This window comes from Ornithorhynchus anatinus, chromosome 12, assembly GCF_004115215.2.
Source record: "Ornithorhynchus anatinus isolate Pmale09 chromosome 12, mOrnAna1.pri.v4, whole genome shotgun sequence".
Lineage (NCBI taxonomy): Eukaryota > Metazoa > Chordata > Mammalia > Monotremata > Ornithorhynchidae > Ornithorhynchus > Ornithorhynchus anatinus.
This window is the reverse complement of record NC_041739.1, coordinates 24,917,873-24,943,898: the sequence shown is the minus strand read 5'-3', so window position 1 is coordinate 24,943,898 and position 26,026 is coordinate 24,917,873. Positions and strand designations below refer to the sequence as shown.

Genomic DNA, 26,026 nt, shown 5'->3' with positions numbered 1-26,026 from the left:
GGCCTTTTTAGTACATCAGAATCAGCTCAGTGAAACATGGACTGGAAAATATGTAAGTTTTGATTTGAGGTACCAAGAAGTCATTTTTTCATATTACTAATATTTGCAAGTTGCACAATGCTGTAAAAGAATGATTTTCCTCAGGTGAATGGGATTAGACACCCGAAAGGCAACAAAATTGATAAAAAATTTTAAAATACATCAGTTGATAAAAGTAGTACGATGGAAAATAATTTTAGAAAACATTTTAAGCTGGTGATAGGGATGAGATGGTTAAAATCATTTGTTCTCTTCAGTCTGTGTATGGCTTCTAATCATCCATTTTTCATTTCTATTTCTCTGTTACTATTTGATTGGACTCAGAGAATTATTTAATTTTCTAGGAAGGACCAGTGTGCTTCATAAATTGTATATCATATTTGTATCACTGTGCTGTCGCAGAATGGTACTCACCTTTTACTGGTTTTGTTGAGGTGCCTGACAGAAAGACTTGCACTAAAAAAGAGATCCCAGGGAGGAGGAGAAAAAGGTGGCTTCTGACTCTTCTTTGTGTTGGTTGTCCCAACTTCAGTGATTTATTTTGTTTAAAACTAGTCTGCTAGTTTAAAACTGATGCTGGTTTCCTCTCCCTAATACGTTTATATACATACACATGCAAATATATATGCATACGTTTAGAAAGATTGTTTTAACAAGCCCTTCTCTTCTAATCCCGAGAAGCAGTGTGGCCTAAGGGATAGATCATGGGCCAAGGAGTCAGAAGGACCTGAGATCTGATCCCAACTCCACCCCTTGTCTACTGTGTGATTTGGGGCAAATCACTAAACTCCTCTGTGCTTCAGTTACCTATAAACTGGGGATGAAGACTGTGAGCCCCAGGTGGGACGTGAACTGTGTCCAATCTGATTAGCTTGTACCTACCCCGGCATTTAGTACAGTGCTTGGCACCCACCATAAAAAAAAATCAAAGTAGCTGAGGATAGGAATGGAGAAAAGAAAGAAAAAAGAAACCAGAATATAGCCAACCTTTTTTAATTAGAGTATATTGTACTTCCAAACTGGATACACTAGAAATTGGCAATGCAACGTAAGATGCAAAGGAATATATCAGTTACTGTCAAAATGACCCTGTACAGCCTTATAATGCAAAAAGCTTTATACAATACAAATTTTCAGTAATGTACACAAACCTTGATAGTGTGATCTTCTGAACATAATACAACAAGTTAAAAAAGGACAGAAGAAAGAAAGTGCTGAGAACTTGCATTACTGTATGGAAAAATAAGTTAGCCTTCATTAAAGAATGCATAGTGAAAACAGGTATGAAATTAGTTGGTGGGTGAATTTCTCGGAAACGTTAGTGTTCTACCGGGAAAGGAGAGCTGGGGAATACATCCTTTCCTGAGTCTCAAACTGTAAATCAAGGCCTGGATTATTTTACCCAGTTGGGTTCTGATAAATGCCATCAAATATTTTTCTTAAACCAAAACAACAAAACCAAACAAACTCCAAACACACCTTTTCGCACACAGGAAACTTTTCTGATTTACCAGGAAGGATGAAGACTCTTTCCAAGGTGCTAAGCAAAAGTTGCCCCGTGACATTATCAAGAATCACTAAGCTATTCAAACAGAGGTTCAGTGGAAAACCTGGAATCTCGGGACCTTGGGGGTTAACTACTCCCTTTCTGCCCCTTGAAGGTTCATCCTCAGACTTGACAATGTAATCAATCATATTTCTTTATGCTGTGGAGTGAAATCTCATGTATTCTCCCCTGTCCTATTTCAACGGACTGCCTGGGGGAGGCGGGGGAGCGGGAGTTGTCGGCCGGTCCAGGAGCCAGATCTGCCCTTGGGGAGATGATCGACTCTAGACCTCTCTCTGGGTCGGCGTTGCTGAGAACATCCTTTGTGTAAGAATGGAGAGGGTTTTTTGTTTTTTTTGATCTGAAGGGGGAAAAGAAACTGCCTTTCCCACTTCCCCCCCGCCCCTCCATCCCCAAAGAGCCAGTGTACTTTCTCAGCTGCACTGATCCCCAGTGACCGCTCTGAGAAACTGGCCTGGTCTCTTCCATCCCACTTCTGGAGAGGGGCATAGTTACTCGGGTGTTTGCTCGCACGAATAAGTGCCACTAGGAAAGTTTAGCCCCCCAAAATGATCCAGTTTAACTGGCTGGCTTCCAGGGGCAAAACTCAAGCCAATTCCTCAGCCCTTCAACTGGGCTGGGCAGATCCATTCCACTGACCCAGTGCTGAGACCCAGTCCTACCTTTCTTAGCTCACTGTATCTCCCGAAGGCAGTCAGCCTTGCCACGAGGAGCGTGGGGGTGCGGGACCCGGGACACAGAGGGAGGCAGGGCAAGCGGTAAAGGCAAGAACAGGCCCATCTGGGAAGAGCCTCACCAGCCAAAGACAGGCAATACAGTCCGGTGCCTCCCTGTGGGACAGGGCTGAGTTAGGTGGCACTCAGGGTAGCAAATCTACCTGGGGAAGAAAGAAAGAAAGAAAGGGGAATATTTTGATTTTCTCCCAATGAAACACATGAAAACGATCAAGACCCAATTCTAGGAGAAGACACTGTCGGAAACAGCAACGCGACTGAAAAAACAAAAAGCTATCCTCCTGTACACCAACCAGGTCCTTTTGAGAGATAAATAATATAAAAAAAAAATCATATTCTATACTTCCCAATACTATACAAAGCACAGTTCTCTCTGCTCCTTCTGCCTGTTCCACACTGGAAATCCCGTTGTCTTAAAAAATACAAAGCAATTAACATATTCAGCCAAAGGTTTTTCTTTTTCTTAAATCACCCTGTTGCGTTTTAAGAGTAGCGCAGGGTTACACAACCAATTCACAGCTGCTGCTTGCTGCAATAAAGTGCTGCATATAAATTGCCATTTTAATGACCACAAAGTAAGAGCTTTAAATAAGTATAAAGTTAGCCTCCTAGCAGGGTACATTCTACCAGGCGTTAACAAAATGGAATACGATATTACTAATAACATGGAAGATAATATACATACAACCGTAGGATCTGCAAATACAACTGAAACTCTCAGGGGCATAAAAGTGAACAGTATGATTAAACAGCACCTTTTGTTTGGGTCTTTTATGTGTCAAAGAAGTTGCAACTAACTTTTCAATCATACAGTCTAGCCATTCCATATAAAAGGTACATTTTCTTTTTTTTTTTTTTTTTGCAGATGAGAAACAAACTAGTGCAAGACTAAAGCACTGTGCAAAACTGCCTTTTTTTTTTTAGTCTGAGCATTTATACCCAGAATGTATCCAAACCCCTTTTTTAATCCCCTTTGCTGGATTTAACCACCGTAAAATCTTTCACTCATACAAGTTGTTCCTGCAAACAAACGGAAACCACTGCATCAGTACATTATACATATGTGTGTGTGTGCGTGTGCGCACACACCCATATACATAATCTGCCCTTGAAAAAAAAAAAAAAAAGACGTACGCTCTCCGTATGTGTACCGTACATATCGTATACATATGTGCAAAGACACATACGTTTCGTTTTCGTGGTGTCGGCTGCGGTGCCGGGAGTCATTTCCTCCAGCCCGACCGCTCTGTCTCCCAGCCTCCGCAGCCGGCGAGAAGCTGAAGACGGGGCTCTCGCCGAGCGGCCCGAAATCCCGGGCAGCGGTGGACGGGCCGGCCCTTCCGCGAGGAACTAAGCACCGCGCTCTGTGATCCCGTAGCACGCCGACGGGGAGAGGGGAAGGAGTGGACGGGGTGTCCGGCGACACCCTGGGAGGGCTGGAAACAAAAACCGTCCTTTTCTGAAATAAGCCAGACCTCAGGATGTGCAAAAGAAATGTCCCGGAACACACGCACGCACGCCCGCACACACAGAGTCAGATTTCTTCCGTACGCCTCCACACGAACACGCCCACGCGCGCCCCCCCCCCCCCCCGCCCTCCCCCCCACCCTCACTCACCCAAACCGAAAATGAAATGCATCGCTATGTAATCTTACAAGTGCTGATCGCCATTAAGGACACTCTCGTTCGGCTTTTAACAAGACAAGATTTCATTAAGCTAAGAGTCCGGGGAGGAGGGGGGACATGCCTCTGAAGGTAGAAGTATGCAGTAGGTCACCTCTCTGAAGACTGGACAGAGCAGCTTTCGTATCAATGCGGTCAGTATACGCACAGGGCCGTTTCTCTAACCCTCCCCGGGACCAGGCGGGCCGGGGGGCCCGTTCCGTCCGGTCCCCGTTCGGCGGCGACGTGCGGGTCCCGGCCGGGGCCGGGGGGGGGGGTCCTCGATTTTTCCGTGGGTCTGTTTTTGGGGCGCGGGACCCGGCTGCCCTCAGACAGTCTCGGCCCTTTCCGTGAGTCCAAGATAGGCCAGGAAGGAGTGTTTGGGCGAAGCCACCCCCGGAGGTGCGGTCTGAGGTCGGGGCGGGTGGAATGTGAGATCCAAGTGGTTCTTGGGGTAAAGCATCGTCAAGGGAATGAGGTGGGCAAAATCCGAGTTCCGATACCTGTCGAAGCAGCGCACGGAGGAGCCGTTGAAGGCCAGGTTCCTGACGGCCGGGCCCGGCTGGGCGCCGGCGCAGTGGGCGGCGGACAGGGCCACGGTCTGCAGGGCCTGGGAGGCCGTCATGACGGACAGGGGCGACAGCAGGGTCCTGGAGCCGCCGACCAGCAGGAGAGGGCCGCCGCCCCCGCCGCCCTCCCTGGGGCCCGGGCCCGGCCCCTTCTTCTCCTCCTCCACCCCGCCGTCCCCGCCCTGGTGCTTCTTGACGTGACGGCTGAAGACGAAAGGGTGGGTGGTCTTGAAGAGGCACTCGTCGCAGCTGAAGGTCTGGCGAGGGGCGTGCTTCAGCTTCTTGTGCAGGTTGAGATTGTCCTTGCGCTTACAGCTGTAGCTGCACTGGTCACAGTGAAAGGGCCGCTCCCCGGTGTGGACGCGCACGTGCTCGATGAGCTTGTTGGCCGTCTTGGACAGGTAGCCGCACTGGTCGCACTTGTAGTGGTTGCCCAGGCGGTGCTCCCGGATGTGCATCTCCAGCTCCAGCTGGTTGGCCTTCACCGACTGGCAGATCCGGCACTTGTACTCCATCTTGTAGTGGGTCTTCAGGTGGCACTCCATGGCGGCAGGGCGGTTGGTGGAGTAAATGCAGAATGGGCACCTGTGGTGTGTCGGGGGCGGGGAGTCGGGGGCGGGCGGGGGGACGGGACGGGCGGGGGGGAAAGAGACGGCGGCCAAGTCAGACGGGGGGATCTCGCCGGAAGACTGCTCCCACCTCCCCCTTCCCCGCTCCCCGCCTCCGCCCCCCGCCCCCGCTTCCTCGACCTCGTCGGCTCCTTGGCCTCCCGGGGCCGGGCCGTCCCCGGGTCCCTCTCTGCTCTTTCACAGCAGGTGAAGTGAGCCCGTCGGACAGCGTGATCTGACCTAGGGAAGCTCAGCCTAGCGTGGCGCTCGGCTGGAACCGCACAAGCAGGTCGCCGTGACGGGGAGCGGAGGGAGAGCTCGGGACAGACGCTGTGCACCTCCCCGCCCCGCCCCTTCCTCCCCCCCACCCCAGCCGGCCCCCGCCCCTCCCTCCCGCCGGGGCAGACGGCTGACCCCCCGTGCCTTTCAGGGGAGGCCGAGCGACACGACGGACCGACTTTCCATGCACCAAACCAAGCACACACAGAAAGGGAAAGAGATTTTAAAGGAACAGCTTACAGGTGGGCTATACCTCCAGCAAACCGAGAGGTCACGGGGGTCAGAATCTTGGTTATTAAAGGGATTGTTAGAATCAGGATGTTTTCTGTGTGTGTACCCAAACTCATTTCTTAAAGCAATGGATCTCTGACAGGAAAGGAAAAGAAAGATCAGCGAAAGGGGGTTAAAAAAAAAAAAAATAGAAAACCCTCCACACACTGGCCCTAGAGGGAGAAGGGAGGGAGAAGGAGAGAGGGTGGTGCTTCTAGGTTGCAAATGACCGAGCTGCTATCGGTGGCCTCGAGAGACTCTCTGTGTAGTGTAGCTGAAGACTGGGACTCAGATTCTGATTCCCGTCTAACTGCCGGGGTCCTCTGGGAAAGTGGCCGACCCTGTTCCTCAGATATTTCCCACACCCCCCAACCCCTGCTGGGAGGTTGTGAGGAAAAGTGAGCTCACATTTATGAAATTCTCAGAGCCCCCCCAAAGGAGAGAGGGGTGGGGAAAGAAGTGAAGGGGAAGGGGGGAGAAATGTCCATTCGATGAGGAGGAGAGCTGTCATTGGGTGCTCGCTTTTCCTTAAGGTATAGAAACCAAAGCCGCCAGCTCATCTCGGATCTCCTGCACCCCTAGGTGTGGGAACTTTGAAGGCGTGACTTCCCAGAAGAATTCGAAACAGTCGCTCAGCAGCCCCCTCGCCCACACCCGCCCCCCGCCCCCGGCCACGGGTGGAGTCTGCCGAATCGTCAGCGCCCTGTCAGCTGGTCAGCCTCTGCGCCTCTGTTCACCGAAGAGTGCACACGATAGAAATAAAGCCCAATCCCAACTCAGGTGCACACACAACCCCTACACCAAGCTCGGCCTTACCTAGAGGAGTCTGAAACTCACCACTGTCCTGAGCTACGGCAAAAAAAAAAATAGTAATAATATAATAATCTTATGTGATCTGCATTACCAACAGGATATAGATAGAGCACAAGCAGTTCTATCACAGAAAAGCAATTTAGACGTCTGCAGTCTGTTTCGGTTTAAGGACATTTCTGTGACCCCCACAGCTCGATCTTTCTTTCGCTACTCAAGCAGAGGGGTAAGGCTTCTTCCGGGCCCCTGCTGTTAATCTCACAGACGCCCTCTCGGCAAATTAATTCTCCGTTATGGTAGGGAAGGGGAAAAAAAAAAGAGAGAGACTCAGTCTCCAGCCAGAATGCGGGAGCCATTTTTTCCAAGTATTCTTCTACTTGGTCACCCTAAAACACAAACTATCACGGGGGCGGTGGAGCGGGTCTGTTGACACCACACGGGAAGCGTCCCAACCAACACGAGCATCAGAGATCAACGGGTGTCTGCTCTGCCGGGTTCTAAAGCGTGAGGCTTTACGTCCCTCCTGGGGGGGGTTGCTTTGCGCAAGCCCCGAACAAGGGGCCAGTGTGGCGACGAGAGCCGTCAGGCCACCGAGAAGGGCAGCCGTATTTGTTCAGAACAATTCAATGGCCCTCCTAGACGGCAAAGATGAATCGGAGCCAATGCCCTTCTAGTCTGTAAGCTCCTGGTGGGCAGGGATCGTGCCTACCTACTCCACTGTTCCGCACGCTCCCAATCTATCAGTTGCATTTATCAAGCGCTTACTGCGTGCAGAGCACTGAACTGAGTGCTTGGGAGAGTACGACATAATGTCGGGAGACGTGGTCCCTGCAAATGCATCGGTACGGTGCTCTGCACGTAGTAAGCACTCAATAAATACCACTGATTGATTGAGGTCTGGGCCTGATGTGATTAAACTGTGGGAAGGACAAACGCTCTCCAGATCCCCCTTCACCCTCACCCCATCACCCCTGCCTCTCCCACTCGCGGTTGGACAAAATAAGTGAGATACGAGAAGGAGAACACCACGCTAACTCTGTGTGATGGGATGGCGAGAGGGCGGAGAACGGGGACACGGACCCGGAACCTCCAGTGCCCCACGGTAGCCCAGTGGGCCCCGGGCGAACCACCCGGGGGGGTTCCGGGTCCCTGCCTCCGTCACGGCGCGGCGAGGGGGGCGGAGGCCTTTCCCTCGCCCCCGGGAAGGTTCGGGACAATGTGTCAATGTGTGGGTCGGGAGAGGTCCCCCAGGCCGGCCTCAGCCGCGAGGGCTCTAACGAGATTCTCAGCCCCTTAATGGACAGGGTCTAGGCCTGTTTTTTAAAGTCAAATTGTGAACAGCGTCTGGTGCACAGCAACACACAGTAAATATTTGTCGTTGACGACGGCGGCTGCCGAGGCTCTTTGGGATCTAGGGATGAAAGCCATCTAGGTAAATGTCCAGTCTCTGAGGGCTGCAGCCGGGAGATCCCAGTTCCTGGGAGGAATGACTGACTGCCCTGTGGGGGCTGCAAGAACCTAGATGCAACCAGAAAAAGCAGGGAATGGGGTTACGTCCACAAAAATCAGGCACAGTCGCTTCACTGAAACACCAGACACCCCCAAAGTGGGCTGTCCCCAGCTCAAAATGTGCGGACCCTACCGCCGTGGGCTAGGGGCGGGTGTGGGGACTCCCACCCCCATCGCGACAGTCGTAAGCAACTTCCACACCGGGTGGAAGACGGGGGTGGGGGAGAGGGGAGCCCACACGGCCCCTCCCCGATAGTTAAAACGGACCGGATCACTTCCCCCAGAGAAACTGTGTACGTTGGGCCGGGCCGGGCCGGACCGGGCCACCTCATACCAGGCTGCGAGGCCTCCGAGGCCCGGGCCCGGCTGGCTGCGATGAGCCAAGCCCGACCTCCTGGCTTTGAGGCCTCTGGAGATGCCCTAGCCTGCTGCCGCTGCTGCTGCTGCCTGACGGTGTCGTGCTGACTGTCGCTCACCCTCCCGAGACAGGGCCTGCCCGTCCTGAGCTGCCGGGGCCGGGGGGAGAGGGGAGATGTGGCGGGAGGGGCCCGGGGCCTGCCTAAAGGGGTGGTCCGACCCGGTCCCCCCGCCCTCCCACCCACCCCCGCCCGAGGCTTCCCGCCCCTTCTAGTCCAAAGCCCCAAGCTGTCGGGAGTGTTTAACAACGCAGTAAAAGGTTTTGTACTTGCTTTCCTTACTTGAGCCCTCCGGTGGGGACCGTGTGGCATTTCTTGTGTTCCAGCAGCTGCTCGGGGGTCTTCATGAACTTGTGGCATACGTCACATTCAAACATCCGTGTGATCAGGTGGATCTGCAGGTGGCGCTCAAACATGTTCTTCGTCTTACAGACAAAGTTGCAGAAAACACATTCGAACCCTGAAAGACAGGATCCCCCTGGAGGTTACGGCGCCTCTCCCCCTCCACCCCCACCACCCGCCCCAGCCTCACAAACAGCCCCACTCACTATAAACCGGGCCCGGCCACCTTCACCCGAGCTCGGCACTCCACGCTCACCTATCTCACTCGGTCTCACCTATCTCACTCGGTCACCTCGACTGGAGGAGCGGCATGGCCCAGTGGAAAGAAAATGGGCCTGGGAGTCAGAGGACCTGGGTTCTAATTCCAGGTTCGCCGGTTGCCTGCTGGGTGACCTGGGGTAAATCATTCAACTTCTCTGTGCCTCAGTCTCCTCATCTGCAAAACGGGGATTCAACGGCCGTTCTCCCTCCTATTTAGACTGAGAGCCCCCTGTGGAAGGGGGGCTGTGTCCAACCTGATTAACCTGCATCTACTCCGGCGATTGGAACAGTACAAGTACATAGTCGGTGCTTAACAGATACAAAATAATCACCACCAGATGACAAAGGTGCTGACATCTGCTTGCAGGAAACGATCCACAGTTCCCCAAGGCAGAGGTGCCCATGAAAACCAGACCGAAGGAAAAAGGAGGATCGCAGCCCAGGCAGGTGATGATCTAAAATCTCCAAGGCAGACAGTTGCCTACTCTTTTCAATCTGCCATCTTCCTCTGGCTGCCCGTTTTGGTGTTAGTTACAAAGCTGATAGTTAAGAAGTTATTCTTAGGTCGAACCAAAATCTCTGTTTTAATGATCACACCATGAACTTGATTAGGGCTATTACTTTTCCAAAATGTTTTCACATTCCATATCTCCTTTTCTCCCCCCTTATTCTCAACATCCATGTGAGAGGGAGTCAGTAACACCCACCTTTCCCTATATTACAGGGGAAGAACCTGAGGTAAGTGACCTGCCTGAAGTTACCTTAGGCCAGTGGGCAGAGTCAGGGATGGAATCCAGTTCTCCCGGCTCACAGGCCCACACTCTCTCCCCATCTAGCTCCACCACACTCTCCAATTCAAGTCTGTCCATTGGGATTGGTCCTCCCTGAGCCAGGAGCACAACTGGACCACATCTTTTCCAAGACAATCATTCAGGGACTTGAGGGCAATTATAAAAAGGCTCACTGACTGATTTTCATGAGGGAATTTTGCCCTTTGCAGATGCCAGAGGAAGCCAGGAGGAGAAGAAAGATGGAGGGGGGAGAGAGAGAGAGAGAGAGAGAGAGAGAGAGAGAGAGAGAGAGAGAGAGAGAGAGAGAGAGAGAGCATGCACACAATAAATTGTGTCACTTGGCTCTTACCTTTGTCTGATTTCTCTTCGGTGTTGAGTAGAGGCTGACTACCAGGCACTACGGAAATGACAAGCAGATTAGTCCCACTCTTGTTTTTTTGGGTGACATCCGCGTCATCTTTGCTGTTGGCAGAATCACTAAGTGCTGAGAGGGAGGATGAAGAAGGGCTGTTCGATTCACTGGGAGTCTTCCTCTCGTCTCCTGAAAGCAGAAACAGCATATTATAATCCCGCAGAAGGATCTGCAGGCGTGTGCTCCTGGAGATGGTTGACTGTCCGTAAACAGCAAACTGACTCAGGTAACATCAAGTGATTAGAGTGGATGTGGAAAGCTCTTGAATGATGAACCCAACTTGGTCCTTTCGAACCCTAAGGGTCTTTTCCTCAGTAATAATAATAATTATGGTATTTGTTAAGCACTTACGAGGTGCCAAGCACTGTTCTAAACACTGGGGTAGATACAAGGTAATCATGTTGTCCCACGTGGGGCTCACAGTCTTAATCCCCATTTTACAGATGAGGTAACTGAGGCGCAGAGAAGTTAAGTGGCTTGCCCAAGGTCACACAGTAGACAAGTGGTGGAGCTGTGATTAGAACCCGTGTCTCTGACTCCCAAACCTGTGCTGTTTCCACTAAGCCACACTGCTTCTCAGTAGGACTTGCAAGGGATTCAAAGAATTTGACATGCTACAGAGAGAACCAAGATATTGGAGACAGAGTTGGAAGGAAAGAGACAAAAGAGCAAAATATGAGTAGAGGGAAGAGAGAGAGAGAACGCATACATGATCAGAGAAGGGTAAAAGGCTCATTTCCAGAATGTCTTATGTCCTAAAGCCCTAGTCCTGGCATGGAAAAGGAAATGAAAATGAGAAAATCAGAATGTAAAGGAGGCTGACTTTAGTTCTATAACTCCTCCAAGTTTATTGCTGTTCACCACAGGACATGTACCACTTCCTTCGCTTTGCACAAATTCAACCCTGTTCCCTTGGTGATGTTTTTAAATTCTTGGCTTATTTTTTTTTTTAAGTAGGGAGGCTGGGGCATGGGGGTGGGGTGGGAGGAGGGAAAGAAGGAGGATAAGAGAATTGGGAGATTAGAGGAATCAGTTCAGTTCTCAGAGTCAAAGTTGAGTTCTTTTCTTCTTTCGTGGAGGAAGCAATATAGTTGACAGGTTGCCACTGAGGGATGCACATTTCTGACTGGCTATTGGGTCATGAAGTTAGACTGGGCCCTCTTTTGAGGGCACCCAACCCTTTCTTGTGGCTTATCTTTCGGCACTGGGGATTAACGTAAAAAAAATGTTCTTCGATCACTGTCCTCTACTTCTTGACAGCCCTATTTTTCCTAGGGAGCAGCTCTTTCATAGTAAAGAGTCAGCAGCACTTTGATCTTAGGTGGTAGTGGTTAGAAAAATGTGGATCTGGGGCCAAGGTTCAGGGTCAACTCCTGGGATCAGGGGTATTTCCTGTGGAGACCGCACACCCCCGTTCTCTCTCCAAAGCCACCTGTTGAGGCTGGCTTAGTCAAATGGGAACAGTAAACGTAGTTATACTAAGTGGCCCTTTAGAGGGATTTTTTTAATTTAAAATTTTAATTACTATCTTTAAAAATAGGTATAGGTGCCCTGAGGCCTAGAGGCATAGGGAGTAGCTAGCAAGAAATTAATTAATTAATGAAAAATATGTGGACTGTCAAGGTCAAGAAGTGAAACAATACAGAAAAAAAGTCCCACAAAAGATGTCTTCTCTCAATCCGCTGCTCTAACTGACTCTACATTCTCTTTCCTCCACCCCCGCCTCACCCAATCGCAGTTGGGTGAAACGTCACTGCTTGCTAGGTCCATATGCTTAGTCTTTCCCTCCTCTTCTCCCACTGTTCCCCCAAAAGGATCTGAGCTAAATAACTCAGGAAGGAAATGGGTCTTTACTTCAATCATAAAAAGATCTGGGGGCATCAAGAACATCTGTGGCCTGGATCCTGCATTCTCTCTCAGAAAACAATGTCTTCCAGCTGATGTCTACCCAGTTAGGACCATCTATGGGATTTGCCTTGAAGAAACTGCCAGACCAGAGGTCTGAAACTCCCTTTCGGTCTCATCTTCCCCTATAACCAGCTAGGATGGAAGTGACAGTCATAATCTGTTACTTGTTTTTACAAGTGAAATTATCCTTCCATCTGCTCAATCCTCCTCAACCCCTTGGCCAAACTCTATGTATCCTTTATTTATATATTTATATGTATCAGTTATTTATTTATAATAATGTCTATCTCCCCCTCTAGACTCATTATGAGCAGGGAACGTGTCTGCTAATTCTGTTGTAGTTTCCCAAGTGCCTAGCACAGTTCTCTACTCTAGTAAGCGCTCAACAAATACAACTGATTGACTGGAGAGGAGGGAAGGGAAAAGAGAAAAGAAATTAGTTAACACATAAGGCAATTCTGATGGAAAACCTCCAAACAATAATCAATCAATGATATTTATTGAGCCCTTACTGTGTGCAGCGCTTACTGAATGCTCGGAGCGGGCAGAAGCATAATTTGCGTGCCATGGGGGTTGGAAAAGAAATACACAGCCTCTACCCTGTCAACCACATATTTTGTTAGACGTTATCATGTTGATAACAGGGTATCACATCAATAAGAGGTCACACCAGGCCTGACTTGAAATCTAGAGTTAAAAAAGAAATGAAGTGCTGGGAGGGATGGAGAGAAAATTAACTTTGTAAACCCCAACTCTGAGGGAGGCAGAGTGAGCTTCAGGGAATTTCCTTGCTTGGAGACCCAAACGACCAACCGAGGATAGGAGTGGCACCTCTCCAGAGATCCTTTTTAAAAATGTTTGTTCCCCAATAGTTTATAGGACTGGTATCATTATGACTCAATTCTTTCTCCGAAACTCCAGCGCCTGCTGCAAGGATAGGTCATGAAGGAGGACACAGTCCCCTCTGAGGGTGAGGAATGGCCCCGAGAAAGCAGAAGACCCTAAAAAACAGTCAGGGTGGAAGCACTCAGCAGGCTTTGCCCCATTAGCTATTCCAGAAAAGCAGAATTTGATTGATTTTCAAAGCGAGTTTCCTATCTCACCTGCCGCCCATAGCGCTAATGCGGTTTCGGCCCAAGAAAAGCACCGTTTCACTTGGCTTGACCGCTCTCCATGGACCTCCAACGTCATGTACATTCCAAGCGCTTAGTACAATGCTCTGCACATAGTAAGCGCTCAATAAATACTATCGAATGAATAAATACTATTGAATGTCCACTTAATTGATAAAAAAGGGCATATATTACCGCTGGCACCACAGAATCATCATAACCACAGAAGTGCAGGATGGAGCCTCTCAGGCCTCACGTCTCATCAGCACAATCAGCGAATGAGCTGTCAGCAAATGAGCTGCTCGCTCTTCACCGTGAACCAGAAGCATGAAGGGATCGAAGGTGGGTGGGGAGGTACGAGGAGAGGGGAAGGACTAAGAAGGGCTAGGCTTCCAAGAACTGCCAGAATGCCACCATTTGGGAGTCTTTTCAATCCTGACTGGAAACGCTAAGGTCTTAGGCTGCATCACTCTCATGGAGTGTGAGCACCCCTGGTGAATGAAATGCCAATTCAAGAAGCTTACTGGTAGGAATGACATCAAGAGGCCAAATGAAAGCTGTCTGTTAACAAAATCAAATTGGAATTTGCAAGCACTTCAAATGTGTGGGGAATCCAAACCATTCCATCTTAACGACGTCAACGCCCGTGTCATGGGTAACGTCAGTTTTGGGTTTGTTACTGCACTGTGAAGTGAAAATGTTAAAACCATTAAGCACAAGGAATTAACCAGACTAGCGAGAGATAGAAAAGCAAAGATGTCTCTGCCGCAGCACAGAGAGGGACTGAAACAGCTGAGAAGGTTCTGGTTTTCTTCCCCCCAAAACGTTATGCCAGACTTCATTAGCAGAAAGAGTTGCAGTCAGCATTTTGGAATACTGTCAGGAGTGAAAATGCAGAGCAGTTCAGAACATCTCTACTAGCTTATCAGGGGCACAACGACAACAATATTCAAAGTTTGAAGTTCACCAGTCCAGTCGGCGATTTCATCTGGAACCTGGCCGGTGAAACCGGAATCGCAGCTGTCTGACTGCTCAGTGCCTCCCCGCGATGGGGTTTCTTTGGGCCGTCAAACCAGGGAAGGACGGAAGCTCGCTCCCTGGCCGCTAGATGCCATTCACTCAAGGGTCCGCAGTGTCGCTCTGCTCTTCACTTTGGACCCTGCTTTAGCATTACAGCAAGCAGGCAACGCTACACCGTGCCTGGCACCTACACACCACCGAGGCACTTCTTAGGAAGGAAATGCCCATTCCCAAGGGGAAGTGGGTTTGGACCCAGCTGAAGAGGGGAGCCAGAGGTAGCGGGGTAAGGAGTACACAGTGGAGAAGGAGACAGAGCGGGGGAGGCCTGGGCCGTGAGTCACCTGTGTGCTTGGCGCCGACGTGGGCCTTCATGTCGGCCTCTTCCATCGTGACAAAATCGCAGGCGGTGCAGCAGATGGAAAACATCCACTGCTCCTTGTCCACGTGGAGGGACATGTGACTGACAAACTGGACGTTGAGCTCAGTTTCAAATCCACACACGTGACAACTGCGGGAAGGAATCAAGGGAGAGAGAAAAAAGGGTATTATAAGACCTTTAGTTCCTTCTTGCGGATGAAGGGATGACACGCTTCTGTTTTCCTCAGAAAACCCTCATTTCATGACTGTCCCCTCCTCTCCACGAGAAGCAATAGAAGGAGACTCCAGGCTTTGGCATCGGGACATGCTGAAACGCTGCTGGTGGCCATTGCCATGCCAAACTGGTGAGTGCCAGTGTAAGGCAACACTCCCGTACATGCTCTGATGATACTGAATCATCGTAAAGTTAATTAAAGACTAAAGATTCCAGATGCTGCACATCACCTAACAGATTCCTCTGGGCAGCAGCCACCCCGTCACAGTGCCAAGCGGTTTAGCGGGGTCGACCCGCAGGTGCTGGCTGCGACTTCCACGGCCCCTCTCCCGCCCTGGAGATCTTCCCGGGGTGGCCGGAAGGGCAACCACGTCGCTTGGCATTCTAAGCGCAGACGGTAACACCTGGCCTGAACCTCCCCCAACCTGATGGGTGGGAGGGGAACCACAATCGGGCTCTTCCCGTCCCCGGCAACGCCCTCCCCGCTCCCACCCCCAGAGGCGGGGTACGGAAGGCTCCTGGACACTTGAGTTTCACGCCCGTGAAAGCCCCCACGGCTGTGTCCGCATTACACGTTGCTGGAACACCGGCAGGCTCAGCAACCAAAGGGAAAACTGCAACGGTGCCCAGGACTGGGGCCCTCCTGGGTGTGCTTTACTGCCTCACTTTCTGCACCATTATCTAGTACTTTCTGGGTGTTTTTTCTTAGTTATTCTTCATCTGGGGGACAGGCAAACCAGTAGGCTGCTCTTCCCTCCGTGTAAGAGAGGAAATAAGTGCTGGGGTAGATACAAGATACTCATTCAATCATATTTATTGAGCACTTACTGTGTGCAGAGCACTGTACTAAGCACTTGGAAAGTACAATTCCGCAACAAAGAGAGACAATCCCTACCCAACAACACGTTCACAGTCTAGAAGTGCGGAGAAAGGCATCAAAACAAGTAAACAGGCAAATCGGGTTGGACACAGTCCCTGTCACCACTCTGGGACTCACAAAATTAATCCCCATTTTACAAATGGGGTAACTAAGGCACAGAGAAGTTAAGTGACTTGCCCAAGGACACACAGTAGACAAGAGCGGAGCTGGGATTAGAACCCAGATCCTCTGACTCCTAGGCCTGTGCTCATTCCTCAAGGTCACACTACGTGACCCTGGCCAAGTCACTTAGCTTTTCTATGCCTCAGTTACTTCACTTTTGAAATGGAGATAAAATCCCTCTTCTGCAACCCTCTCAGACTGTGAGCCTACCGCAGGACAGTGACTGTGTTCACTGAGCTTATATTGTAGCAACTCCAGCACTTGGTACGGAGCTTGGCACTTAATTCCACTTCTGCAATAGTGATGTGGCATTTGCTAAGCGGTAAAAGATTTGCCCCAGGCCCTATGGTCACACAGGTGGTTAAGCCCTCCACTTTGCTGATTCTTGGCTTAAGTCCCCTGGAGCTTCACCTCAGCTCCAGCTGAGCCATTTCAAAGGTCACTCATCCTCCGGGGAACTTTCTGGGGGCAACTAGTCCAACAAGCCCGCCCAGGCTCCAACTAAGCCCGGCTAAAGCTGGAGGCTTTGGTCAGTTTCTGCCTTACAATGGAGAGGCCTCGAATTGAATCTCCCAAGTAGGCAGACGAGAGGTTTTCAGAACATGGAGACTGTGATTTGTTTGGGCACAGCTCTCCGCCAGCTCCTCACCTGTAATAATAAGGGTGTTTCTTTCCATCACTGCCTTCAGAGGTGACGGCGCTGACAATATCCTCGGTGTCTGTACTCACCAGCTTCACAGAATGGACGGTCAGGTGCTGGTTCAGGTTAGCACGGCACTTAGCAGCATAGGGGCACAAATGGCATTTGTATTTTCTCTCTTCTGTGGGCAGAAAAACAAAGCAGACCAAATTCAAAATCAACCTATGTCACCTTAACTTAGTTTACCTTTTCAAACACTCCAGCTGAAGGAAGACTTCGCCTCATAGGGGAGACTGCAGACGATTAGGAAACCACGTTCCGAGCATCTTACCCAGCAAGTCTCCTAACTCTTCTGAAATGGAAGGAGAGCGCTAGGACCCGATGTGGATCGTCAACCGATGTTCAGGTAGAATTCCCAGAGCTGGGTCCACCGACTGGGCTCTTCAGGTCGGTGTGGAGACTACTTAGGTGTCAGAGTAGCAAGTGAGGAATGACCAGACAGGTCAGGGGGTTTCGCTACTGGGACATAGGGTCTAGTCATATTGTTTCCCCAAGGCCTGTTCAGACCTAATAAAATGACAAAAATCCTGACTCCTATAAGACAGTTTCATTTTATTTATTTCTAGTGAAAAACTGAAAATGAAAATTTTCAATTAATTTCTTAATAGGAACCTACCCACAAACCTGGTGAGAACTCCAGGACTGCTGTCAGACCCGCATTCTGAATTCATTTGAGTAATAAAGCACATTAAAGTTCAAGTAATTTCCTTTACATTTTGACATCCGGGAAAATGGAACTGAGCAGTGATGAAGGGAGGAGGTAAAAGCCACACTGAGCCTTTCCCATTCCATCTGCTAGGCAAGTGAGCTTGGCCAAGGAGGATGAAATATGGATCTGATCTTTTTCCTTTTAATCATCCCCCGGGAACACACACTCTACTCCAGTTCTGATAGTGGATGAAATATATTGAGGATACAGGATATCAAGTCCTAAACTAAGGCAGACACCAATTTCTCCATTCTGGGCAGAGCTGGTCTGAAAACTTGTTTTGCTTTCCTGAAAAAGAAGATCTTTCCTATCAGACACCACCTGTTTGGGAATTCTGAAGTTTGGCAAAGCACCTGTCACTAGTCTGCCTTTGATCACATTCATTTCTCTCACTCTGAGATTTTCACTGTCTTCCAAATTTGAGGAAGCCTCCTCTCCAGTAACCTCCTCTCCAGTAATCTCAGGACTCTTTCCTTTACATTAAAAATTACTAACCAATCAGTGAAAGTTTTTTTCCTTGGCCTGGCAGTCACTATGTAGACCCTGACAATCCTGGCCAAGCAGGGTCTCCATTTCTGAGCCCTGTCTGAGGATAATTTGCTAATAGAGACCTGTCTCTAGATGATCTTGAGTTGCATTATTATGGATTTGCATGTTACAGCCTCTATTTTAGGGTCTCCATTCTAGGAAATGGGTTGGGTAGCATCTCCAAAAAGCACAGCTGGATCACATGTTCACTGGGCATTAGGTCAAATTCAATGAATTTACATGACCTCAGCTGGGAGAAGACTGGGAGGCAGTAAACATCATGAAAGAAAAAAAAAAACCTTTCAAGCCAAACTATAAATCTCTTTATCAGATGGTTGCGTGATTAGAATACATATTACATATGGTGTTGTCAAACAGGCATATTCAGATCTGAGACATTTTTAATTATGCACGGCTGGTCAAATTAGTGTCTGTGTGTTGCAGGGGGAAGGGATGTGTATCTCTTAGCACCACTAATCTTCCTCCCCTCTGTGCTCTCACTCTTTTCCACCACCAGGTTCACTTCAGGTACAACAGATGAGGAAGGCAGGCTGGGAGACTTTCCCTCCATTCTCTTTACTAAGGAAGCTCTCCAGTAAAGCCACCTGGCAACGGAAGGAGAGAAAGCCAAGAGCCAGCTTTACCTGTGTGCAGCGAGAGATGTCGGGACAGCGTCTGCTGACGGCCAAACACTTTTCCACACACGTCGCACGGAAAGAGCTGATCGGTGAATTTCCAGGATGGCAATCCGTTTCCGGCCTCCAGCCCTATCTTTTCTGTTTCTGTGCCAAAAAACACACACAGACGGATTGAATTTCCCTAAAGCCAAGTTTAAAGGCTCTGGCAGGGGTTTCCTCCTGAAGGTCACGGCCAGTGAACCGGAATGGCTCAGACAACCTCTGGCTTTACAGCTGTGGTTCCCAAAAAGGTCATTTGTTAAAGCTGAATTCCCAGCTATTCTTGCAGTTAGGTTCTAGTATCTCCTTACTTTTAAAAGGCCAGTGAGTGGGATGACTCATCAGTCCGGTCAGGAGCTTTACAGAGACCTGAACTTTTTGGGAGGGGGAGAAGGCGGGGTGGGGGTGAAGGAGAGATCAACCCGACAACAGCGTTACTCTACCAGAGTGGTCTACCATCATGGTACCAGGTAGCCAAAGAAAACATGACAAGTCTCAACTCCACCATGAACACAAGCTAACTGAAGTGACACAGAGGTGCTGTTTTTAGTTTTCTCCTGCAAAGCAGCAGTTGGGTGAACTGTTGCGAGGATGCTAGGGCAAACGGCTCCCCTTAGGAGTACACATGCCGGAGCAAGAAGCTAATGCTCATCATCACTTACTACTATCAGCTGAATTCAGTATCACTGAAGAACCCTTAATTCAGTGGCTTCCCACAGGATTTTCCCAAGGGGAACATTCGGACGGGGTACAGGAGATTCCCATGTCAGCCCTCCGCAAAAACTGGCCTTTTCACCAGTTTCACACTGAACAATTTTCTTTATAACCTGCTAATTAGCAAATTCCAAAGGAGTCATAGATTAAAGATTTTCTAAATGATAAAGTTTCCCAGAATTTTGCCCTTGCCCCTGAACACATCAGCTACTTCAGCTGCATGAGAAGAGGGCTGCTTGATTGTCTCAGAAAGCCAACTCAGTATACGAGGATGAAAGGGACCTGACCAGGAAGCCCTTAGTGTCTTTCCCAGGAGATTGCTTTTGTTCTCCAGCAGAGTATTATATTTGAAATACAGTTCTTGTTCTCAGCAGCACTGTGGACCACTCCTTTCTCCTGGAAAACCATCTAATCTTGTTTTCTTGGACACTATTCTCCCGGGTTCCCCTCTAACCACTCTGGCCAGTCCTCCTCATTTTCTTTTTCCAGCTCTTCCTCTGCCTCCCATTCCCAAACTTTGGGTGTCCCTCAAGGCTAAGTTCTGGTTCTGCTCTCCTTAATTTATATTCCCTCTCTTGGGGAATTCACCTACTCCCACGGCTTCAAGTACCACCTCTATGCAGATGGCTCCCAAATATATTTCACAAACCCTGACCTCTGCCGTCTCACTTTTCTCACAGTTTCTGGGACATCTCTACAGGGTCGTCTCACCATCCCTTCAAGTTTAAAATCTTCAACACTGAACACCATTTTTCCTCCCAAATCCTCTCCCCCAATTTACTCATTGCATTTGATAACACCACCGTCTTCCCTGTTTCTGCAGTGGGTAACTTGACTCCTTCCTCTCATTTAACCCCCTTATTCAGCTTGTCCCCAAATCTTGTCAGTTCTTCCCCCATATTTCCAGGATCTGCTCCTTCTTACACTCAAATGGTCACCAAGATGGCACAGGCACTCATCATATCCCAATCTGGCTTCTGCACCTGCCTCTCTGCTAATCTACCTGCTTCCAGGGGATACTTCAGTCTCCTGCCTGGATCATTTTTCTAAAGCAATGTTCTGCATGTCTTTCCACCCAATGCAAAACCTCCAGTGACTGCCCAATGAAGCAGAAATTTCTGACAGGTGGCTTCAAGGCACTCAATCAAATCTCTCCCTTCTACTTATACACTCTCTTCTCACTACACCCTAGCTCATGATCCCTACTTTCTCAAGCTAACCTACTCCTTGTGCCTCGTTCTTGTCTCTCCCACTACCAAACTCTTGCTTGCATCCTCCCCACTGCCTGGAATTCCCACCCTCTTTATATGAATCTATGGTGTTTATTGAGTGCTTACTCTGTGCAGAGCACTGTACTACGCGCTTACAACAGTTGGTAGACACATTCCCTGCCCACAACAAACTTAACCAATCTAATACACCATAATTCTCCCCATATTCAAAGTCTTTCTGAAACCACACCTCCTCAAGGAGGCCCTCCCCAACTGATTTCCAATAAATTACTAATCTCTCCTCCTCTTATCCCCAACTCCCATGTTAGCACTTTTGCACAAATTAAGCACTTAAGTATTCAGGACTCCCCATCGCACTTATAAATGCATCTCATATACTCTTATTATTTCCTCTTATCTGTAATGCACTCTCCTCAGCACCTTAGTACTCAGCTCTGTGCATGGTAGGAGTTTAGTAAATACTATTGTTTGACCAAAAGAGCAGCACTGCAAACATTAACTCCACAAATATATGAAGGATGATGGGGTATGGAACCCCTACCTTTATTTCCCAGGGAAAAATCGCTCACAAACACCCCTAGTTTTACAAATAACGAGCTCTTTTAAGAATGCCTGAGTTGGCATTATAGAGGGTCTACTGGATATTATTTGTGCATATGATGCCTAAAGTTTGTCCACGGCAGAACGTTCTCCACTTTCTGGTGGAAATTCTTATTTTCACTTTTCCTTCAGGTTGCCATTTCTTCACTATTCTCTTTATTCTTTTTCTCCCACTACCCTGGAAACAAGATTCCATATCGCAGAAGCGTGCAGCAGGGAGAGGGATCCTCACGGAACCAGGAGAGGGACGAAGAAGATGGACAGGCCTTCTGGGCGCCAAGTCACTACTCGGAGAGCCCCCATTTTTTCCCCAGGGGCCCCAGTGTGTCCACAAGAACGATGAAAGCAGCAGAACACTGGGTGCCGTTTGGAGCCGGCTAAGAGGTGGAAGGGCTTTTACTCAATTTTGGAGCAGATGAAAATGCCATTGGCTCACGAGCCAAAGACAACGGCAAGAACAGAGGGAGACGTTTTGTATCATACTGTTTGTTTAAAACCGTGATGTTCGGCTTCCAGTTGGATAACGGGAGTCTTGGCTAGATCAATTTCCAGCCGGACGAGAACTTGCCAGGTACTGTAATTTAAGCAAACAAGAAAAGGATGCCTATCAAAGCCGGGGAGAAGGGGTGGGAAAGCTGTGGAGAAATCACGATAGTATTTACTGTCAGCCACCTGCCGCCACACCACAACCGATAAAAGCACTTATCTATTTATGCATGTTTGTGAAAGCACACTGCTCTCCGAGCCCTGGGGCACGGTGACTCATGTCTCCTATTAAACTAAGAGTTTTAAAAAAGGCCAGAAAGCTTTAAATGGTGGAAGGGGAGGGGGAGAACGGGAAAGAGTACAGGTCCATTTAAGTTCCAAAGGAAAACAGTAAAGAGCTTCTCGTTAGATTACTGCATTTGAGTTCAAGCAATGGGCATTTCAGCCATGCAGCGGCGATAGGAATATTTTAGTGGTTCCTTTTAAGTATGTAATCAAAACAGTGCTTCAAAGGAGGAATATGGTAATAATTATAAGAAGAGGTCAGGAGGGTGCAGGGTCCTCCACTAGGCTCACAACAAGAATGGATTAATTGGGTCACATACCAAGCAAGTAGACACAATTAAAAGTAAATACATCCCTTTAACAATTTCTTCAAGGATTAGTCATTTCTGCTGCTCTACGCACTCCAAGAGGTCGAAACATCACAGTCTGTTTCCTTCATTGAACCCAAAAAACGAACAACACTCTACAGCTGGAAATCCCCTAACGAGGCTGAGTGAGTCTAGAACCAAGAGAGGACCATTAGTTTCTAGCCAGGAATACTTCGGCTTGGAATCCTCCATAGACCCGTTCTTCCAAGAATCTTACAACACTTTATAATCTTCATGATTATCGAGCTGCTTGCGTGTAACCTCTCCTTGCCTGGCTTCACTTTTCTTTTTTCTATTCTTTTTGTCATACCCCATAGACTCTTTTCTTCTTGTTGGGCATTTGGAGGTCGTTGAATTTCGGGGGCAGTAACCCCCTGACCTTACTTTGAACATTCTAGTTGTAAACATTTTTATGTTCCTTCCCACGTTAGACTGTAAACTCCTTGTGGGAAGGGAATGTACCATTTCTTTATTCTGTACTTCCCAAGCACCAAGTACTGGGCACTGCACCAAGTGGATTCTAATCTCGACTCAACCACTTGTTTGCTGTGTGAACTTGAGCAAGTCACTTAACTTCTCTTGCCTCAGTTACTTCATCTGTAAAATGGGGATTAAGACTGTGAGCGCATGTGGGACATGGACTGTGTCCAGCTTGATTAGTTTGTATTTGCGATATGCCTGGCACATAGCGCTTAAATACCACTAAAACAAAAATGGGTGCTCAATAAATGCTACTTCGATGACTAATGCTGGAAGACATAAGATGACCTTCATAAATCCTTATTTCCTTCTGGAAACTTCTCAATATTTATCATGTCATGTCTCCCTGTGCGTTGTACTCCATTTCATCTGCAAAATATCAGGATTTCATACCTTCATAGTAACTTCTCTTTGGTATTAAGTTTCAGCCCTTCTTTAGAGAAGCAGCATGGGTTGGGGGAAAAAGCACAGACCTGAGATTCAGAGGTCCTGGGTTCTAAGCCCTACTCCACCATCTGACCTTGGTGGAGTTGTTCGGCCTTGGGCAAATCACAACTTCTCTGTGCCTCCTTTTTCTCACCTTTAAAATGGGGATTCACTACCTGTTCTTCCTCCTACTCAGACTGTGAGCCCCATCTGGGACAGGAACTGTGCCTGATCTGATTATCTTGCATCTACCCCAGCACTTAGTACAGTGCTCGCCACATAGTAAGTGCTTAACAAATAACACTAGTATTATTATTATTCTTTTGGAGGGGGCAGAACTCTCCTACTAATAGAATTTGAGTAGGAAAGATGGAAAATATAAATAGTTTTTCTTACAATTTTAAGAAATGAAGGTGGGGAATAAAGTAGAAAAACATCCCTCCAAAGCAAAGTCTCAGTTTGTCGTTCTTGGCTTGCCTTCAGTGAGTGGAGACCATGCTAGCTGCCCTTAATCCTATTAGCCTCAAAAGGAAATAAAAAACAGTCTTTACCGAGATACCACACACCCAGCTGGTAGTAGCCAGACAGGACTTGTGGAGGGAAAAAAAAAAGAAACTGAAACAAACTCTATAATAGAGGGAAAGCCATCTACGGTTTATTTACTTCTCTTCTTTCTCTGCCTCTCCTTCCAATTCTGCTTTGCACCGTGCTCTCTCCAAAACAGACTTGTGGAATTTTTGTTGGCTCCACTTCCACTTTCCATTCCCCTCTCTCCCACCACTCTACATTTATCTTTACTGACTTTGAATTCTGAGAGCTCTGATATTTAGCCACCACCTTCTCTGTCACTCTAATCATAATAGCATCCACATCTGCTACAATCAGGCTCCATATACATATTTCCTTCCTCTTATTGTCAGGACACTGAGTTGCACATTTTCTTACCAGGGGTTTCAGTGCCAATGACTTTTGCAGAGAGCTGTGGAGACCTTAGGGCCTCTCACCCCCGGTGGCCCGTGTGTCCTATCCGATCCACCTCATCACTATAGGAATCGAGCCCCTTTCAGGTTCGATCAAACCTCAAAGAATACCAATGGTTTTATATAGAACATCCTGCCTCTTCTCTTCCCCAATCACTGCATACATCTGCTCCGGAGTTCCCTCATCCTACCCTCTCCACCACAAGGGTCAACCCACTTCTTGGCTTTTATTCATGACCTCCCGGGGAAGCAGTGAGAGTGAATTTCACCTCCTTATCACAGAAGAGGAAGCTAGAACTTACAGACAAAGGGGCTGTCAAAATCAGAGATGGTGGCAAAGCAAAACTAGAACCCAGAACTTCTGCCCCTTTCCCTCATGCTCTTTCCATTAAATCACACTGTGTCTATTGGAAAACTGATCCAGCTGCTTCTCTCCCATTGCCCCTCAGTGGTGAAGCAGCTAGAAGCAGCGTAGAACATGTGCCTCCGAGTCAGAGGCCCTGGGTTCTAATTCCGGCTCCATTACTTTTCTGCTGTGTGACCTTGGGCAAGTCACTTAACTTCTCTGAGCGTCGGTTATCTCATCTGTAAAATGGAGATTAAGACCGTGAGCCTTATGTGGGTCACGAGCTGTGTCCAACCCGATTACCTGTTTCTACCACAGCCCTTAGTAAGTGCTTCCCAAACACTATTAAAAAGAAATGTGGTGACAAAGAAGAATATCCTTTTGGGTGGGAAAGGAGAAGGCAACAGTAGCCTGAATGAACTCTTGATAGCAAAGCCCTCAAAACAAATACTCTCTTAGTTCTTTCCGTGGAAGGAAAACAACAGACATTCATTCAGATTCTTTCATTCATATTCATAGATTGGTTGATCGATTTATTTATTCATTCATTCAAGACCTGCAACAAGTGGGCAGTTTTGATCAGTAATATAACGGATCAGTGTAATATAACAAAATTCCCAGAGAAAACACATTTACATACTTCTAGACTGCAGATTGTAAGCTCCTCGAGGACAGGGCCTACGTCTCCTAACTCTGTAGCACTGTTCTCTCCAAGTGTTTAGTACAGTGCTCTGCACACAGTAAGTGCTCAATAAATACCACTGACTGATTGATTGATTGATTTTCCTCCCCCAAAACCAAATGAAACCGGCAACTAGTGTAGACTCTATCAAGTATAAGGTTGAGGTGAAAATTATCCAGTGTGGGGCCTTCACATTACTGCAAACCTGGGATGGACCAGGGAGGTAAGAGGAGGAAGCTATAGGAGGGGGGGAGGAGAAGGTTGTTGATGAAAGGGTAAGTGGGAGAATGCATCACAGTCTCAGAGAAGTGAGGCAGTAGCAAGGAGACTGAGGTTAGGGTCAGTGGGGAAGGGAGGGTGGATGGAGGGAGGGAAAAGGAAAAAAGGACATACCTTCCTTCGAGGGGAAGGATCGGTCATATAGTAGCCACAGTCCTTGTCCTGGGAAAGTTGGGAAGTACGGTTAGGGTTTTTCTCAAGTATAGAGCTCTGCCAAGATGTGTGGGGAGGGTGTTGGGGGATGGGGGCATAGAGGAACTGAACTACTCTTCCTGATCCACTGTACCCTATGGGTAGCCCTGTCTTATAACAAATGTTTTCAATATCAATTTGACAAAGAAATCTTTGGTCTCCCTTTAGCCACTGTCAGGAATTATTTCAAAGATTCTTGGTTAAGAATCGGTGGTAGCGAAGTACTTAAGGGAGTGGAAGAGCACACAATTATGAGGAAGAAATAGCAAAATTGTTCAATAAACAAAAATAGCCTTAAGAAATGACAGTGCCAGTATAAGAAATTAATGAACTGAAGGAAGAAATGGAGATCCATACTAAAACATCTGGGTTTTCCTCATATAACAGTGAACAATCTGA

At 48.3% G+C, this 26,026-nt stretch overlaps 2 protein-coding genes across 6 annotated transcripts in view; one reads left to right on the top strand and one right to left on the bottom strand.

Moving 5' to 3' along the window:
- Window positions 1-10,100, top strand: part of C12H4orf51 (chromosome 12 C4orf51 homolog) — a 33,142-nt gene extending 23,042 nt beyond the window's left edge. The window contains exons 6-7 of one of the 3 annotated variants that reach the window (XM_029076801.2): window positions 9,434-9,513; window positions 10,067-10,100. In XM_029076801.2, the coding sequence (XP_028932634.1) occupies window positions 9,434-9,472 (39 nt within the window). In that variant the 3' untranslated portion in view covers window positions 9,473-9,513; window positions 10,067-10,100. Of the gene's footprint in view, window positions 1-3,205; window positions 3,451-6,310; window positions 6,427-9,433; window positions 9,514-10,066 lie in introns of those variants that run through there. The other 2 variants (XM_029076803.2, XM_029076802.2) reach the window with 2 other exon arrangements.
- The window catches only part of ZNF827 (zinc finger protein 827), a 144,194-nt gene continuing 122,322 nt past the window's right edge, over window positions 4,155-26,026 (bottom strand). The window contains exons 9-15 of one of the 3 annotated variants that reach the window (XM_029076790.2): window positions 18,525-18,662; window positions 16,593-16,764; window positions 14,651-14,817; window positions 10,207-10,398; window positions 8,746-8,923; window positions 6,545-6,577; window positions 5,069-5,156 (exon numbers count right to left, since the gene is read on the bottom strand). In XM_029076790.2, coding sequence (XP_028932623.1) covers window positions 6,562-6,577; window positions 8,746-8,923; window positions 10,207-10,398; window positions 14,651-14,817; window positions 16,593-16,764; window positions 18,525-18,662 — 863 coding nt within the window. In that variant the 3' untranslated portion in view covers window positions 5,069-5,156; window positions 6,545-6,561. Of the gene's footprint in view, window positions 5,157-6,544; window positions 6,578-7,500; window positions 8,057-8,745; window positions 8,924-10,206; window positions 10,399-14,650; window positions 14,818-16,592; window positions 16,765-18,524; window positions 18,663-26,026 lie in introns of those variants that run through there. The other 2 variants (XM_029076788.2, XM_029076789.2) reach the window with 2 other exon arrangements.